At 41.1% G+C, this 15,668-nt stretch overlaps 1 protein-coding gene across 2 annotated transcripts in view; it reads left to right on the top strand.

Moving 5' to 3' along the window:
• PIGN (phosphatidylinositol glycan anchor biosynthesis class N) overlaps positions 1–15,668 on the top strand; it is a 138,617-nt gene that overhangs the window by 48,124 nt on the left and 74,825 nt on the right. For both annotated transcript variants that reach the window (XM_053243843.1, XM_053243844.1), the window contains exons 13-18: positions 4,615–4,693; positions 8,153–8,332; positions 12,297–12,436; positions 13,538–13,637; positions 13,748–13,840; positions 14,741–14,832. In XM_053243843.1, coding sequence (XP_053099818.1) covers positions 4,615–4,693; positions 8,153–8,332; positions 12,297–12,436; positions 13,538–13,637; positions 13,748–13,840; positions 14,741–14,832 — 684 coding nt within the window. The remainder of the gene's footprint in view (positions 1–4,614; positions 4,694–8,152; positions 8,333–12,296; positions 12,437–13,537; positions 13,638–13,747; positions 13,841–14,740; positions 14,833–15,668) is intronic.

Below are 15,668 nucleotides of genomic sequence, written 5' to 3'. Positions count from 1 at the left end.
CTGGAAGAGACTATATTACTCCTATAACATAGGAGTTACACTGGCTGCCAATAGGTTTCCAGGCAAAATGCAAAGTGCTGGTTATAACCTATAAAGCCCTAAACAGCTTAGGCCCTGGGTATTTAAGAGAGCGTCTTCTTCTGCACCATCCCCATCGCCCACAGCATTTGTCAGGGGAGGCCCATCTGTGGCTACCTTCAAGTTGTTTGGTGACCACTCAGGGACGGGCTTTCTCAGTTGTCGCTCCAAGACTTTGGAATGTGCATCCCGCTGACATAAGATGCTTCCCATCTCTTCCCGCTGACATAAGATGCTTCACATTTCTAGGAGTTTTTAAAATCTTTGAAGACTCATCTTTTTAACCAGGCCTTTTAACTTTTATAATTTTAAATATTGTAATTTTTTCATTTTAAGCAGCTTTTTGGGAGTTTTAATTGATTTTAATGTTTTATTTATTTGTATTGTTTTATGATTGTGAACCGCCCCGAGACTTTGGTTTGGGGCGGTATATAAATGTATTAAAGAAAATAAATAAAATAATAATAAATTATACAATTTGCTATTTCCACATTAGCACTGGCCAAAATCCTCCTGGACTTTAATTCTCATTTACAGGTGGCCCTCATTATCTGTGGGGGTTCCGTTCTCGTCTACAACTGTGGATAACAAAACTGCAGATAATGAGACATTGAGTGAATGGGAATGTAGGGGAGGTAGGTTCCTTGGGGTCCCAAAAAAGTAGGGAGGAGACAGAAATAAGTGAAATAGCATACCATGCCATGCTCTCCAGGTCTCCAGCTGTCCAGCAGTGCCCCCCCCCCAAGCACCAATTCTGTTGATTTTTGATGAAAAACTGTGGAGATGTTTTTTAAAAAAACAAAGAGCCACAAAATGGCTCCATTCAGCAAAATGATGACCAGAAATGACATCAGTAGTCATTTCCAGCCACCCAGGAACCTCGAATAGGTGAATTTGCACTATTTTTGTGTCTGCAAATAACGAGGTCCGGTCTTCATTGCCCGATTATGGATTCACGAAATCGCGAGTGCTGGGATTGCAGATAACAAGGGACACCTGTACTCAGTTGTTACCTCAATCAGTGTGAAACTATCTGTTATGGAGGGTTGCTCTTTATTATTTTAGTAGTTTTGTTCTAATTACATGTCCATGTTTGGGTTTGTTTTTAATGTAGGGAATATTTTGTACACTTCATACTTTATTATAAATGTTAATGCTTATTAATTTTGTTGTGGTTTATTACTGAAACAAATAAATTGGGCTGAACCAATATACTTAAATGAACAGCAGACCTCATATGAGCATATGGTGCTGGCTGCCTCACAGCATTCATGTGCATGCGCCCTTTGTGGAAATCGATGCCTCCTCATGGAAGTTCTTCCAATAGTCTCTGTGATCATATGATTTATATTAAAAACTGTCTTACACCTAGTCAGTTTGTCAGTTTTTCTAGCCAAGTACTGTCTGCTCTGACTGGCATTAATTCTCAAATGTCTTGAGCAGAACCTTGCAGCTTGACTTCCTTTTAACTGAGAATGCTGGGGATTGAACCTGTGCAGCCTTTATAAGCAGACTATATGCTTTGCCACTGAGCAGTGGCCCTTCCCATTGTGCAATTCAAGGCAGCCACACACAGAGACTCCATAAGGAGCTGCTAGATCCCATAACTGCCACCTCTGTATAAGGGCAAGTCAATTGGTCAGCCTATCCCAACTATCCTAGAGGAACTTGTATAGAAACCAGTATTATGCTTAAATAGGACCTTAGTTGCCGTAGGCTACATCAATGCAATGGCCCTGTTGCGGGAAATCCTCTGGAACCTTGCCCTCTTGTTTGATTCAGCCCCTTGCGTTTCTCCTTCCATCAAGTTTGACAGAGAATGGGACATCTAGCCGAACCAAAGAAGAGTAGACCAGGTTCCCGCAATTGACTTGTTGCCTTACTGAATGGAGTTCAATGCAACAAGGGTGGTGCTCAAATAGGCTTTTATTTTGTGATCACGAAAGGCAAAGTACAAGTCAGAAAGTCTGGCAGGTACTGCGTGCTGAAGCTATACAGTTAGCTAGTTTATATAGCTTACAAGTAATCAAGAAAATCAGTAAAGCAATTAATACATGTCAATTGTAATTAAACATATACATTCCAGTGGTGCCACTTAGAGCTTTTGGACCTGAGTTATTGTTTGACCTTTCTGCTGACCCTACTCCCTATTGGTATCTTCTGCTGCCAGCAAAATTCTCTTTCTGCTGACTAAGGAATTTGTCTAATGACCTTAACTATATACCTATGTTATCTTGACAGGTTCTGGCATTTGTTATCTCTTGGCCGATGGGCCTCCCTTCTCACATTCTTGAGAGGGACCCCACATTCTTAACTTGGGCAAATTCTTTATTCAGGCCTGCTGCCCTGCATTCTGTTTAGAGGTTTGAACCAAACTTTGAATCAAACCTTTATACACTTATTTGTAGGCCTGGATTAAACAATTCCATATCACTGTCAAAATCCCATCAGACTGCATAGAAGCTTGTGCTGCATACTGAGTACCGTCAGCAAACAGAGGGCTCAGGAACAAACAAGATTTCATTGAGCACATGTTAGAGAAGGGTGTGTGTGTGTGTGTGTGTGTGTGTGTGTGTGTGTGTTGGAGAGTAAGGAAGAGAATCTGTATTTAATGGAAGCACACATTTTCCCCCTTTGAATAGTATTTTCTTTTCTTTTCTTGTTTGATTTGGGTGCAATAACACTCCCTCCCCCAGAAAGAAAGCACACCTGCAGAGATGGTGTAGTGATTGGCCAGATATAAATCTCTTGAGACAACTACAGTTGTTTCATTTTTATCACAGACTTGCTGTCTGGGCTGTCAAGCGCTATCTCTTTCTTTTTAAATAGAAGATGAATGATGTGATGGAAATATTAACTTTGTCAGGTATACTCCCAGTGAGAGTAAGTTACATCTCATAAGGGACAATTTACAAGCCTTTGCACAATTAGGCCTAATGTTTAGTTACATAATTAATTGTCCTTACACATGAATGAGGTTGTTATTTATATTCTTGGAACTAAGCAGCTTTTGTCTCGTCGTTGTTGATGATGCTTTTAAGCCACTGTAATTTTAGAAGCTATAATCCCAACCCTCTTGGGCCTTCTTGGTATTACAGAAGTGCAGTGATCTGTAAGATCTTGTTAGCATGAGTTCAAACCATCACTGCATACACAATTATGACAGGTATTGCAAATTTATGTCTGGCACATGCTAAGGTTCCCCCTGTCCTGCACTCATAAACAATAATATTGTAGGATTTAAACAATCTTTATATCGTCTGTTTCTCTGTAACTTGCTGCTCTTCCACACTTATCCTAGGGCTCTATAACTTTCTCTGTAGGCTTTTGTTTGGGCAGTAAATATCTTTCCCCTCCATAGTGTTCCATATCCTGAACGCCCTCCAAAGACAATATTGCATTTTAAAAATAATGCAGTACATTTTTTTAAACATGCACTTTTTGCAAGACAGCAATCCATCAGCAATAGTGTTGCTTTAAAAACAAGTTGTGCTAGTTAGAACTAATCTGCCTACTTTCCTTTCACCATCTTTACAACTGAACTAAATTTGATTCAGATCAAGGTCCACAAGTTAGGTCTCTTGTGCCTCAAATGTTCATGCATCCACCATCTTGGATCAGAGTAGATGACATCATTACAAACTACACCACTGAGGTGTCCCTGTGTGTCACTCACTACAGCTGTACCAGATTTGGTTCAAATTGGTTAGACAATCCACAGGTTAGCCCACTTGTGCCGCATCCGCAATGTTGACGCATCCACTATCATAGGAACATAGGAAGCTGCCATATACTGAGTGAGACCATTGGTCCCTTTAGCTCAGTATTGTCTTCACAGATTGGCAGTGACTTCTCCAAGGTTACAGGCAGGAACCTCTCAGCCCTATCATGGAGATGCCAGAGAGGGAACTTGGAACCTTCTGCTCTTCCCAGAGCAGCTCCATTCCCTGAGGGGAAGATCTTACAATGCTCACACTTCTGCTTTCCCTTTCATATGCAACCAAGGTGGACCCTGCTTAGCTAAGGGGACAAGTCATGCTTGTTACTACAAGACCAGCTCTCCTCCCACCACAATCTTGAATTGTGGTGAATGAGATCATCACATACTACACCATTGGGGCATCCCTATGGGCCCCTACAGCTATAGCAAATTTGGTTCAAATTGGTTAGGCAGTTCACAAGTTAGCCCACTTGCTCCTCAAAGGTTTACGCGTCCATTAACTTGAATCGGACTGGATGATATCATCACAAACTACCCCACTGAGGTGTCCCTATGTGTCCCTACAATTGTGCCTGATTTGGTTCATATTGGTCCAGGTGTTGCAAAGTTGATGGTGGGGGACATGCACATGGACACACGGATTACTACTCATGAGCCTATTGAAAAGTAGGCTAAACATTAATTATGGCTTGATATAACAAAATATATGCAATACATTAAAAGAAGTCTGCCCACTTTTATTTCTCTTCTCTCCAAAAAAGAAATAAAACTGATATTTTAAAATATTTTTTCTGGGTTTTGTTTTGTTGATATAGGTCTCTTTCTGATTCAGAACAGATTGACATTCTCCGGAAAGCAAGGTCTTTCATTCAGCATGAAAAATATGAGGAAGCGGTAAGTGAATGGGTCAGAGTGATGCATAACAGTCCATCCTTCTTGAGTTTTCTGTACTTTATTTTAATGAACCATTTGATGTTTTTACATTTTATCTCTCCCACTTCTGTCATCTACCAGCAGAGTACTTAATTTGTACGTAGTTTTATTTGGTCTTGGATAGTATAGCGAGATATACTATACTAGTATAGTATATACTTGAGGAAGTTTGTGTTTCAGCCCAGTCACAAGTCAGTGTTAAAAGCAACAGGCCTAATTCTCTAAATGTGTCATAGCGAATATCCCTTAATCAAGAAACACATTTCTTTGAATTCCCATATGTGCAGAATAAAGACAACTTGGCTAGCAGTACCCAGTCTTGTTCCAAGCACGTGGAAAGACAAATACATCAGAAGGGGAGCGAACAGTGTGTCTCAGTTCATGGTATGCTTGAAGATCCTCAAAAGGAAAATTCTGTAAGAGCATTCCCTTTCCCATGACCCCAGCCTTTGTGAAAATAGGAAGTTGCTAAATTTAGAATCAAATACTTTCAGTCCACATAACTCAAAAGTTTCACATTTAAGCTCATGGGTTTCCTGGTGTCAGGGCCAATGTTCCCTCTAACAGGGATTCCCAGCTGTTGTTGACTACAACTCCCAGAATCCCCAGCTGCAATGGCTTTTGCTTGGAGATTATGGGAGCTGTAGTCAACAACATCTGGGATTCCCTGTCAGAGGCATATCTAGTAAAATAGCGCCTAGGGCAAGCACTGAAATTGCACCCCCTGTCCAAACATCTGACACCCATCTTTCAGATAACTTTACCATAATATCAGCTGAAAAATACAAGTCAAGCTCGTTAATCTTTTAATATTTCAAAAACTATTTAGCAGTGGACGTAGCCAGACCAAAAAATGCTGGGAAACTACAAATATCAGTATGGTGGGGCTCATGAAATACCCAAATACTATGTGGAGGTGTACTTGGAAAACTAAACAGAAGTGCCTGTCTAATTCTCTACTATGCATTGTAGCATCACTATTACATAAGTTTTAAAAATAAATGGAGAATTTGACTTTTCTGTCTGTCTGTCTATCTATCTATCTATCTATCTGATTTCCCAGATACTCTGAAAATAATTAAAGGATATGCAGAGTAAACTGTGTCACTGCTTGGAATATATTCTAGTATTTCAGAAAGACAGTTAAAATGAGAGAAAGAGAGCAAGAAACTCCCAGTGGGCCTTAATACTAAAGATTTCACACTAATTCAAAGACAAACTCACCATTAATAGCCATATTAGTAAGACATCACATTTAACTCACTTATCACAAGAAGCAAAGTAAGAGCAAATGAATACAATCAGCTCATAAGCTTCAGCTCAGTGTTCACAAGCCCTGATTCTCTGTACATAGTGCCAAACTGAAGATGATGATGATGATGATGATGATGATGATGAACATAACATTTATATCCGCTCTTCCTCCAAGGAGCCCAGAGCGGTGTACTACATACTTGAGTTTCTCTTTCACAACAACCCTGTGAAGTAGGTTAGGCTGAGAGAGAAGTGACTGGTCCAGAGTCACCCAGCTAGTTTCATGGCTGAATGGGGATTTGAACTTGGGTCTCCCTGGTCCTAGTCCAGCACTCTAACCACTACACCACGCTGGCTCTATGTGTACAGTGACTTATATTATATTATATTATATGTTATGTTATGTTATGTTATGTTATGTTATGTTATGTTATGTTATGTTATGTTATGTTATGTTATATATTATATGTGCTAATATGTGTACAGTGACTTATATTATATTAAATTTTAATTTTTTTTAACCTGTAGCCCCTTTGGGGGATATCCTAAAGGCCGTTGGGGGGGGGGAGTCTGCAAAGGTTCCCCCTCCCCCCCCCCCCGCTGGCCTCTAGGGACTCACAGGGACCATTTGAGCATGTTTGGTGGCCATTTTTTAAAATATTTTTTAATGGCCGCTGAAAACAAAATGGCCACCATGCATGCTCAAATGGCCTCTATGAGGCCTGGCATGGCCTAGGGCCTCACAGAGGCCATTTGAGCATGCACGGTGGCCATTTTGTTTTCGGCGGCCTTTTTTTAATTTTAAAAAATGGCGTACCCCCCCTTCAAGTGGCGCCCAGGGCACGTGCCCTGCCTGCCCCACCCTAGATATGCCCCTGATCCCTGTTAAAGGGAACACTGGTCAGGACTTGTCAATGGAGGACCCTCCTGATCCTGTTGCTAGAAGGAATATCTGGTAGGGATTCAGCTCTATGCGTCAATCTCTGAACAATCTTTGGTCAGAGGAAAGAACTATGTGATAAGGAGCTGGATCGTCAAATATGCCTTTTGAACTGACCCATTTATAACAGCTTCCAGATCAGCCTGTCAGGCATGCTCTCTGGTCTGAGCAATGAAAGGTCTCTGCTGGTTCCTGGTTCCTTCCAGAGATTCACCTTACCTCCCAGAGTTGGCAAGAGCTTGGCCTTACCTGTGGTCCATCCAAGATTAAAATGAAAATTGGATGGCATTGAGGAAACATTCATATTTTCTTGCAGAAGCTCAAACTCCACAAGACACTTGGAACCCTTTCTCATGATCTGTGAGAAGAGCTTGGCAAGTGGACAGGGAGGAAGGTTTTGTTACCTTCCCTTCCCCGCAGACAATCCATGGAGGGTGCTAGGTGTGTGAATAGCACACCCAGATGACCTCCACTACTTCCGGCAGCGTGGAGGGTCAGGAGCTGGAATGTGTTGTTCCACTCCCCACCCCCCAGAACTCCCATAATGCACTACATCTACAAGCAGTTGGGGCTGGCAGACAGTCAACAAATTGAGCCTAAGGGAGCTGCGGGCTCCACAGACAGGCTTGCCGCCACCATGCCAACGGCCACTTGCCTCCCACTGCTTCTCACATGCAGCCAAGAACTGGCTTGAGCGGGCTTGGCTGCCTTTGCCTGCTCTTGGCTGCTCGTGAGAACAGCCTCTCAGTTGTGGGATTATGATCTCCAATGGGGGAAAGATGTAGAGGGGTGTGTGTGTGTGTGTGTGAAGAAAAGTAGCCTGTGGGTTGTGATTTTGAACAGACAAATGGCGGAAGACAGGGGTGTAGCTATAACTGAATGGATGGGTTCAAAAAACCCAGGCCCCCCAGCTCCTGAGGGGCCCCCAGCTTCACCCCTCCCTATTATCTTCATTATCTCCCTCCCACCAGGGAGAGGGGCAAACACGGGCCCCCTCTCCCCTAGCTATGCCCCTGCAGGAAGGGAAAGGGTTTAGCAGCCCTTGCTGCTTCAGATCACAGTCCCTGAGGCTGCTTTTCGTTTGTGTATGCATATAGATATATACTTTGGGAAGAATTGTGCAACTGTGTATCATTTCACTTTTCAAATCCTACGGCTCAATAGACCAAGGGTCCAGCTTGTACAGAATTGCTCTTTATGTTCTTATGTTTCTTTCCTTACCATAGGTATCTCTTTGCAGCAAGCTGATTAGCCTTGCTTTGGAAGGGCTTGCCTACTATCATACATATGACAGGTTTTTCCTAGGCATAAGTGTCACAATGGGGTTTGTGGGCTGGACATCTTATGTGATTCTGATCATTATAAAAGTGCATACCAGTCTGAGCAAGTCTACCATAAAGGATAAGGTAAGTTAACACATGTTACCGTTGTGGTCTCTTCTTGCACTTTGCATAAAATAGCTGCCATTCTGTCGGATGGCTTTTATATATCTTTGCAGGAACTGGAAGTCTTAGTACTAGTTCAACCAATGTAGTGAGGTTTTAATCAGCACGATTTATTAATCTGCTGCAAATGTTGTAAAAGGTTATGGTAAAAAGGCTACTTTTTTTCATCCTCCTTTATGCATCTCACATTAAACTAACAGGAATGATTAGTATCAACAATATACACTTCCCAAAGGATCATTAAATATAAGGTAAAAGAGACCTATTTCACACATATGCGCATGTACACACATGTGTGTATATCACCAAATGAGATTATTAAACTGTCCCTAGACTACACTGTTTCAAGCTCAGGCAGGTGATCATACGCCTGAATGCTTCCCTGGTTGGGGTGGGGGTGGGGATCCTACACTTTCAATCTTGATACCTCAGGGTGAATGTTAGGCTAGAAATCTTAACTCAGACATCGATTTTTCTACATGCAGCAATTTAAAAAAAATGGAATAGTATTTTTGAAAAATTCAGTAATTTCTCAAAATTAGCCTAAGGGTTTTTTTGAGGTAGAGGTGGTATATATTACAAGTAAAGGAATATTTATTTATGTTATGAATGTAATATAATCAGTCTGGTGGGACTGGGGAGGGCGGTGGGGAGGCAGGATCGTTTTTAGCAGGAGCAACTAGTGAGGCAGATATGGTGAATGGATAAATAGAATATATGTGCGAGTTTTGCTAAAGCGCCTTTCTGAAGTGGTGGACGGGTTAGGTAATTACAGAGAGAGCAGGATGTTGACTGTGAGACAGCACTGGTAGTGGAGACCTGGGAAACTTCAAGCATGCAGGAGAGCCAGATACTGCATGGCCTACAGGCCACAAAACTATCACCAGAGCTGTCATGTTTCTGGCTGGGAAATTGTGTAACTGGTAGACTGCCAAGGGAAAGGTCATGTCTTTCAAGTCCCTAGTCAAAACCTACCTTTCCATGAAGCCTTTGACCAAAGCCCTTAGTCCTAATACTTGGCTGAAAGATAGTCAAAGTAGATAGGCTGAGAGAGATTCCTGCCTACAATCTTAGAGAAGCCGCTGCCAGTCTATGAAGACAATACTGAGCTAAATAGACCAATGGTCTGACTCAGTATATGGCAGCTTCCGGTGTTCCTAAATGAAACTACATTTGCTTATATCCCTCCCTAGTTACCCTTCCTTCTCCCATTCCTTTCTTCTATTGGATCTTTGTTGCTGTTCCTTCCTCAATTTGTTATCACTGCCCAGCTCGCCCTGCTGTCAGAATTTAGATTCTAAGATCTTTAGAGGCAGAGACCTGTCTTTTTTTCTATGTTGTTTTATAAAGTGCCTTGCGTATACTGATAGCACTGTATAAATAACTAGTGATATGAATATATTGAGGAACTTCTATGGATCACATTGCAGGTTTCTTGTGTTTTTGTGCTTTCTGATTCCAAAGTGGCACTACAGTAGATCAAACAGTAAATTTAAATGAAATAGATACATTTTTTTCAAGCCTATATTGGTTACAAATGTAGATTCTTAAGTAAAAGACATTTAGTCCCGTCCCCCCGCTCAAAAGAACAAAAATATTCTACTAAAGGAAAATTAGAGCTCTACAAATATTTCATAATAAAAGGATTTGTTTTGTTTGCCGACACAAATGAGGCTCAGTGTTCTTTTCGCATTCAGAATTCTTTTCAATAAATTCTTGTGAGCACATTCTTGACCTTTTACAATCTGTAGTGTAAAATGAAATAAGCTGGTTTCAAGAAAGCTTCCAAATTAACACAAAGAATATTTAGAGGCATAACATTTCCAATGTAGTTATTCTGAAGGACTTTTTAAAAAAACTCTAAAGAATATTTAGACATGTTGCATTTTAGACTTTGTGTTTACTCTCAAATGCCAAATAAAATTACATGCCAAATAAAATGTTATACCTCTCTCTCTCACACCCCATATATATTTATATCTCTCTATGTACGTGTGTGTGTGTGTGTGTGTGTGTGGATAGATAGGTAGATGGCTCTAGTATTTGAGTAAATTCTTTAAAACATCCTATTTCAATATAAGCAAAAATACTTATATTTAAAATACAGTGTGAAAGCATGGATGCATGGTTTTACATTGGTTTTTAGGTTCCGTTAAAAAAACAAACAATGGCTCACATATTTTTGGAGCTTATATACACTTGAAAGGACAAAGACCGGCACACTGCCCCCACCCCCTGCAAAGGATATAACACCACCTGTGATTTAGAACATGCATACAATATGGATTATATACAGGTGTATAGTGGTTAGTTTCCTTCACCTCCCCACCAGGGAGCTATGGTATAGATTGCATTTCTGTGAGAGAACTAAAAGAGGTGGCGCTTATTTTCCCTGCCATCCATCCAGCCGCCTCCGCCTGCCGGCCCAGCGGCTCACCACCTTCTCCTGCCCGCTGGCTCGCCAGCCCGCCAACTCCTGCCAGCGGCCACCTCCTCCCACCCGCCACCTCCTCCTGCCGACCTGCTGCTTTCTCCTGCCAGCTGGCCACCTCCTCCAGCCCACCGCCAGCCGCCATCACTGTTTTCTCCCCCATCCCCGTCCCTATCTGGGCAGCTGCTTGTGAACTCTTGCGAGAGCTGCCACATATGGGATTAGCAAAGGGTATACTTTAGAGAAATATATTTAAAGAAGGTGCCTGCCAACATGTCCTTATTTTCCAATTCACCTGAATGGGGAAATAGGGACATGTTGGCAGGTATGCAGTTAATGAGAAAACAGCTCCTTGTTCTCAGTGGGCTCACAACTAAAGTTAACACAAGGGAGACAACAGAGGAAGGGGAGGAAAGGGGAAGCAAGGATAAAGCGGGGAAGAATATGTGGAGTTTTTCATGTTCATGTACTTAGGTTTAGAGTGAGGACACCATAGATAGTCACTCCCCACAGGAAAGGGCTTGATGGGGCAACCCTCCTCCCTCACAAATGTCAGTAGTGGCACTTTCTGCTCTTGTCACGCAGATCTGTCTCAGAGACAGTTGGCTTGATGGCAGTACTCTTATTAGCATATATATGGGTGAGAGTGTGCAAATGTAATTTAGTAATTTGCTTTTAAATGCTTGCAATTCCAGAAGAAGAGTATGCATACAAAGGAAATGCTAAAATTCAATCCAGGGGATTACTGAGCTAACTGAATAGGGGTATATATATATATATATATATATATATATATATATATATATATATATATATATCCCCCTATTGGGGGGGAGAGCGGGGGGGGGGCGGGGGAGAAATTCCCTCTATTCAGTTAGCTCTGCAAGCCCCTGGATCTATCTATCTGGGGGTGGGGGTGGGGAAGAGAACCTGCCTTGTATGTTCAAATCAGCACTGGAAGTCCCAGAATTATTAGCATCTACACATTTGGACATGCCATTTTCTGCAGCAGTCAGCCCTATACTAATCATAACTGTTAGGCCCACCCTAAAAAAAAAAGCAACTGAATCACAAAGTCTGTGTGTTTTGAACTAATAAGATTGTCTTGTGCTGGTAACAAACATTGCTGGTTGTGTGTGTATGTGATCTTTGCTTTATATCTAAAAGGCTGGCAAGTATTTTAATCTGGAATTTTAATCTGAACCCCTGCTAACTTGGCAAAGAGGCACCTTTTAGCATGGTGTTTCTCTTTATTTAGCAGGGGGAGAGTAACTGGCCCTATTCATCCCCAGCACAGTATCTCCAGGGACTGTTGCTGGTGTCTATCTTATGTTTCTTTTTAGATTGTGAGCCCTTTGGGGACAGGGTTCCATCTTATTTGTTATTTCTCTGTGTAAACCACCCTGAGCCATTTTTGGAAGGGCGATATAGAAATTGAATTAATAATAATAATAATAATAAAGTGTTATTTACAAGTATCTCTTTGATTTTCAGGCAACTGGGAGTCTTCTTCAGTATATGTTTCTTGCAGTTGGATTCTTCATAGCCATTTTTCTGTTTATACAAAGCTTGCCCTGGACTTACTACATATATTGCTTATTACCAGTACCAATATGGTATGCAGTTTTGAAAGAGTAAGTTTTTGAAAGGGAGTAAGGGGAGGAGGAGGAGTTTATTTTACAAAATCTTATTTTTCCTGAACTGATATATCTCAAAGCAGTTGAAAGGAATCAAAGGTAGATTTTGGTACTTCAATTATCTGTTTTCTAAAACCCTTCAGGTTGTTTGATATGTCTAGCTTCCAAAAAGCAGTCGGTTTTGAATGATGATAACATCTTTTCAAGTGGCATGATATTGGTTTCAGTTGGAAAACTTCACAGGAAATGTAAAAATAATCTTGTAATACACACATATGCCATTCTCACCAAAGTATGATTTTGCTAGTGAGAAGAAGGGACTGAACTTACTTTCTGAAGCAGTACTTAATATAGAAGAAAGATATTTGCATAACACAATTGCCTATATGGCTTGCTCCAGCAATGTTGGAGATGTTAGTTTATTGCAGATCACCAGCTGAAGTGCCAACAAATAATTCATTTACAACATTGTCACCCATTTTAACTCCATCTTTATTTCAAAGTAATAGGATAATTGAGGGAAGGGTGAATGGCACATTAATGAAGTATGGTAGTGGGAGGATTGTGTATGGGCATGGGAAGTTTGCCAGGTTTCAGTTCTGCCCTCTGGCTACTAGGGACCCACTGAGGCCAACTCTAGCAGATAATGTCCTGGCCCTGTGAAACCTTTCTCAGCTTTGAAGGGTGGCGGGGTGTGTGTGTGGTTGTTTACAAATCCATATCTCTATTTCATGGTGTTACCCACTGCAAACATTGTCATACATGCAGGAGATACTCCTGTGATGTAAAGCTTGAATCACAGTTTGAAAGTTTGAATCACAAACTGAAAAAGTTTGAATCACAAAGTGCAAGTGTTGTGTCTCGTAAGGTTGCAATCCTAAACCAATTGACTAGGAAATGAATTCCAGTGAACTGCATGGGATTTAGAGTAAATATGATGGTCAATAATGGTGAATAAGTCATGTTAGTTAAACTGTATTCTTTGGCTTCCTGAATAAGTATTAAGTAACATGCTGGATGTTTCTGGTTCTTATGCATTACAGGTCCTTATGTCAAATCTAATTAGAAATAATTGTTCAATGTCATCTTTTCAAACAGATATCCTCTTATTCAAGGACTGACTACATTTATCTTGAATGTTCCATGGACACAATCAGTTGGACTTTTACTAGTCTGTACCTTTGGGATTGAAATATTAGTAAGTAATGTATCTAATTACAATAGCTTTTGATCTGTTTGAGGCAAACTGCAGTTTTGCTAACATGTCTGTATTTTTTTCCTCCTCTTGTAAATGTTTCTTTGGACTAGGTTTTCTCCTTTTTCTATCGTGTCACACTCAGCTTTGGCCTGATTGCCTTTACAGTATGGCCCTTGGTGACTAGGCTGTGGAACCAAGCAAAGGTATTTTCCTTGTGGAGAGGTTCTGATGTTTTGGTAGAAGAGTCATCTCCTCTTGAAAGTGCATGCCTCTCATATATGAGAACTTGCCTCAGATTAGCAAGGTAGACTTTTAAGGGCATGTGGTGATTCTGTGATGAGTAGATTCTTAAATGTTCAAAACTGAGCACTGAAAGTAGGTTTTAGGTGGCGAAAAGCACTTGTTCCCTCTCCCTGCTCCACAACAGATTCTGAATGAACCCATCAAAATGGATTAATTGTGAGTGCGCTTTACATCAATTGGTTTTAACAGATCCTCTCCAAATCTGTGAAGCCTCTGGATCCCATTGTGCTGCCAATAGTGCCATCTGGAGCTCAGTGGGACCTAGAGGCCTTGCCAGTTTGATGGTTCAGCGAGTGTATAGCAGGTACAGTAGAGAGAGCATTTAACCACATTAGCCTAGGTGTACTTTTAGTACACTTAATCATGCTACCTAGGGATGAACATATCTTAACTACATTTCCCTAGGGTGAGCTCCTTATCAACACAATATTGGGGCAAACTCTTTCACCTTGGGATGTGAGTAATGAGTACCTGAACTCTTTCATCCCATGGTATCTTGGTACCATGTACCATACTATAGTTTCTGATATGGACATAGGTTGATTAGAGCTATCTTGAGACAAGTGCAAAATGAACCCGTTCTCCTAAACCTTTGGAGGTCATCTTTAGAAATGGTGCCTGAGCCAGAAGGCTGCACCCAGTGCTTGCATTTAAAAATAAAAATGGGATCCGGAAACCTTCAAATGGTAATTGGCACAGCTTTACCTGAACTCTGTTAATCTTTTCCCATTTACTTTGTGTTTTAGTTCCCATGATTATTCAAAGCATGTGTTGACCCATATGACTCTTTTTGTTTGTAGACAACTGTGCTAAGCTGGATTCTTTCATGTTTGCTTCTGGCAGTCTTCCCTTTGATGCCTGTGGTAGGAAGAAAGCCGAATATCTCTATAGTGTAAGAACACAAATCATATTCTTTCATGTTTCTGCCTCCTCATTTAACTTGCACAGATTTAGTCTGACTCTTTTCATTTGGTGGGAGTTATGCTATTGAAATCCCATCAAAACTGTTGATCAAGTTCAGAATTTTTTTAAAAAGATAATTGTGGGAAATACTTTTTTAAAAAAAAGTTTTTTGAAAATGAAAACTGCAGAGTGCTGTACTCTCTTTCTGCCGAGGATACCGCAGAGCTGCTTTTCTGCAAATGTATCCTTTCCAGAAGGAGCTGCCATCCAGTCTGAGTCCTGTTTCTGACTGGAGATCAAGGTTTTCTAATGACTCCTGCTTGAACGGATGGAACTGCCTTCTACTGAGTCAGATCATTGGTCCACCTTGGCCAGTTCAGTCTACAGTACAGACTGGTAGCAGCTCCCCAGGATTTGAGACAGGGGCTTATTACCCTTTCAATACCCTTTCAACCCAGATGGGCTCCCAAAGTGTTGTTCAACACAGATAAATTAGAGATACATGGTTTAGGTATGGCAGTCTTTTCTGGGTGCTGGCAGATTTTGATATAGTCCATATTCCAGACTCTTCCCTCCAGAGGGATGAGGCAGTCAGAGCTGCAGGTAATCTCAAGGGCTGGATTATGGTAAATACACCAACCCAAATAAATTAGAAAAGAAACAACTTCCTTGCTTCATCACTCAAAGTCAGTTCTTATTTGCCGTAAATGACCAGATGAATGGCTATTACTATTTACAAGCTTGAGGTGTGTGATAGGAGAATTATGGGTTTATGCAGATTTTGAGCCTTGTGAATGGAACCGTAGTGTAAACTTCCTGACTCTG

This window comes from Hemicordylus capensis, chromosome 4 (assembly GCF_027244095.1).
Source record: "Hemicordylus capensis ecotype Gifberg chromosome 4, rHemCap1.1.pri, whole genome shotgun sequence".
NCBI classification, from domain to species: Eukaryota; Metazoa; Chordata; class Lepidosauria; order Squamata; family Cordylidae; genus Hemicordylus; species Hemicordylus capensis.
The sequence above is the reverse complement of the archived record's forward strand: the minus strand, read 5'-3'. Positions and strand labels throughout refer to the sequence as shown.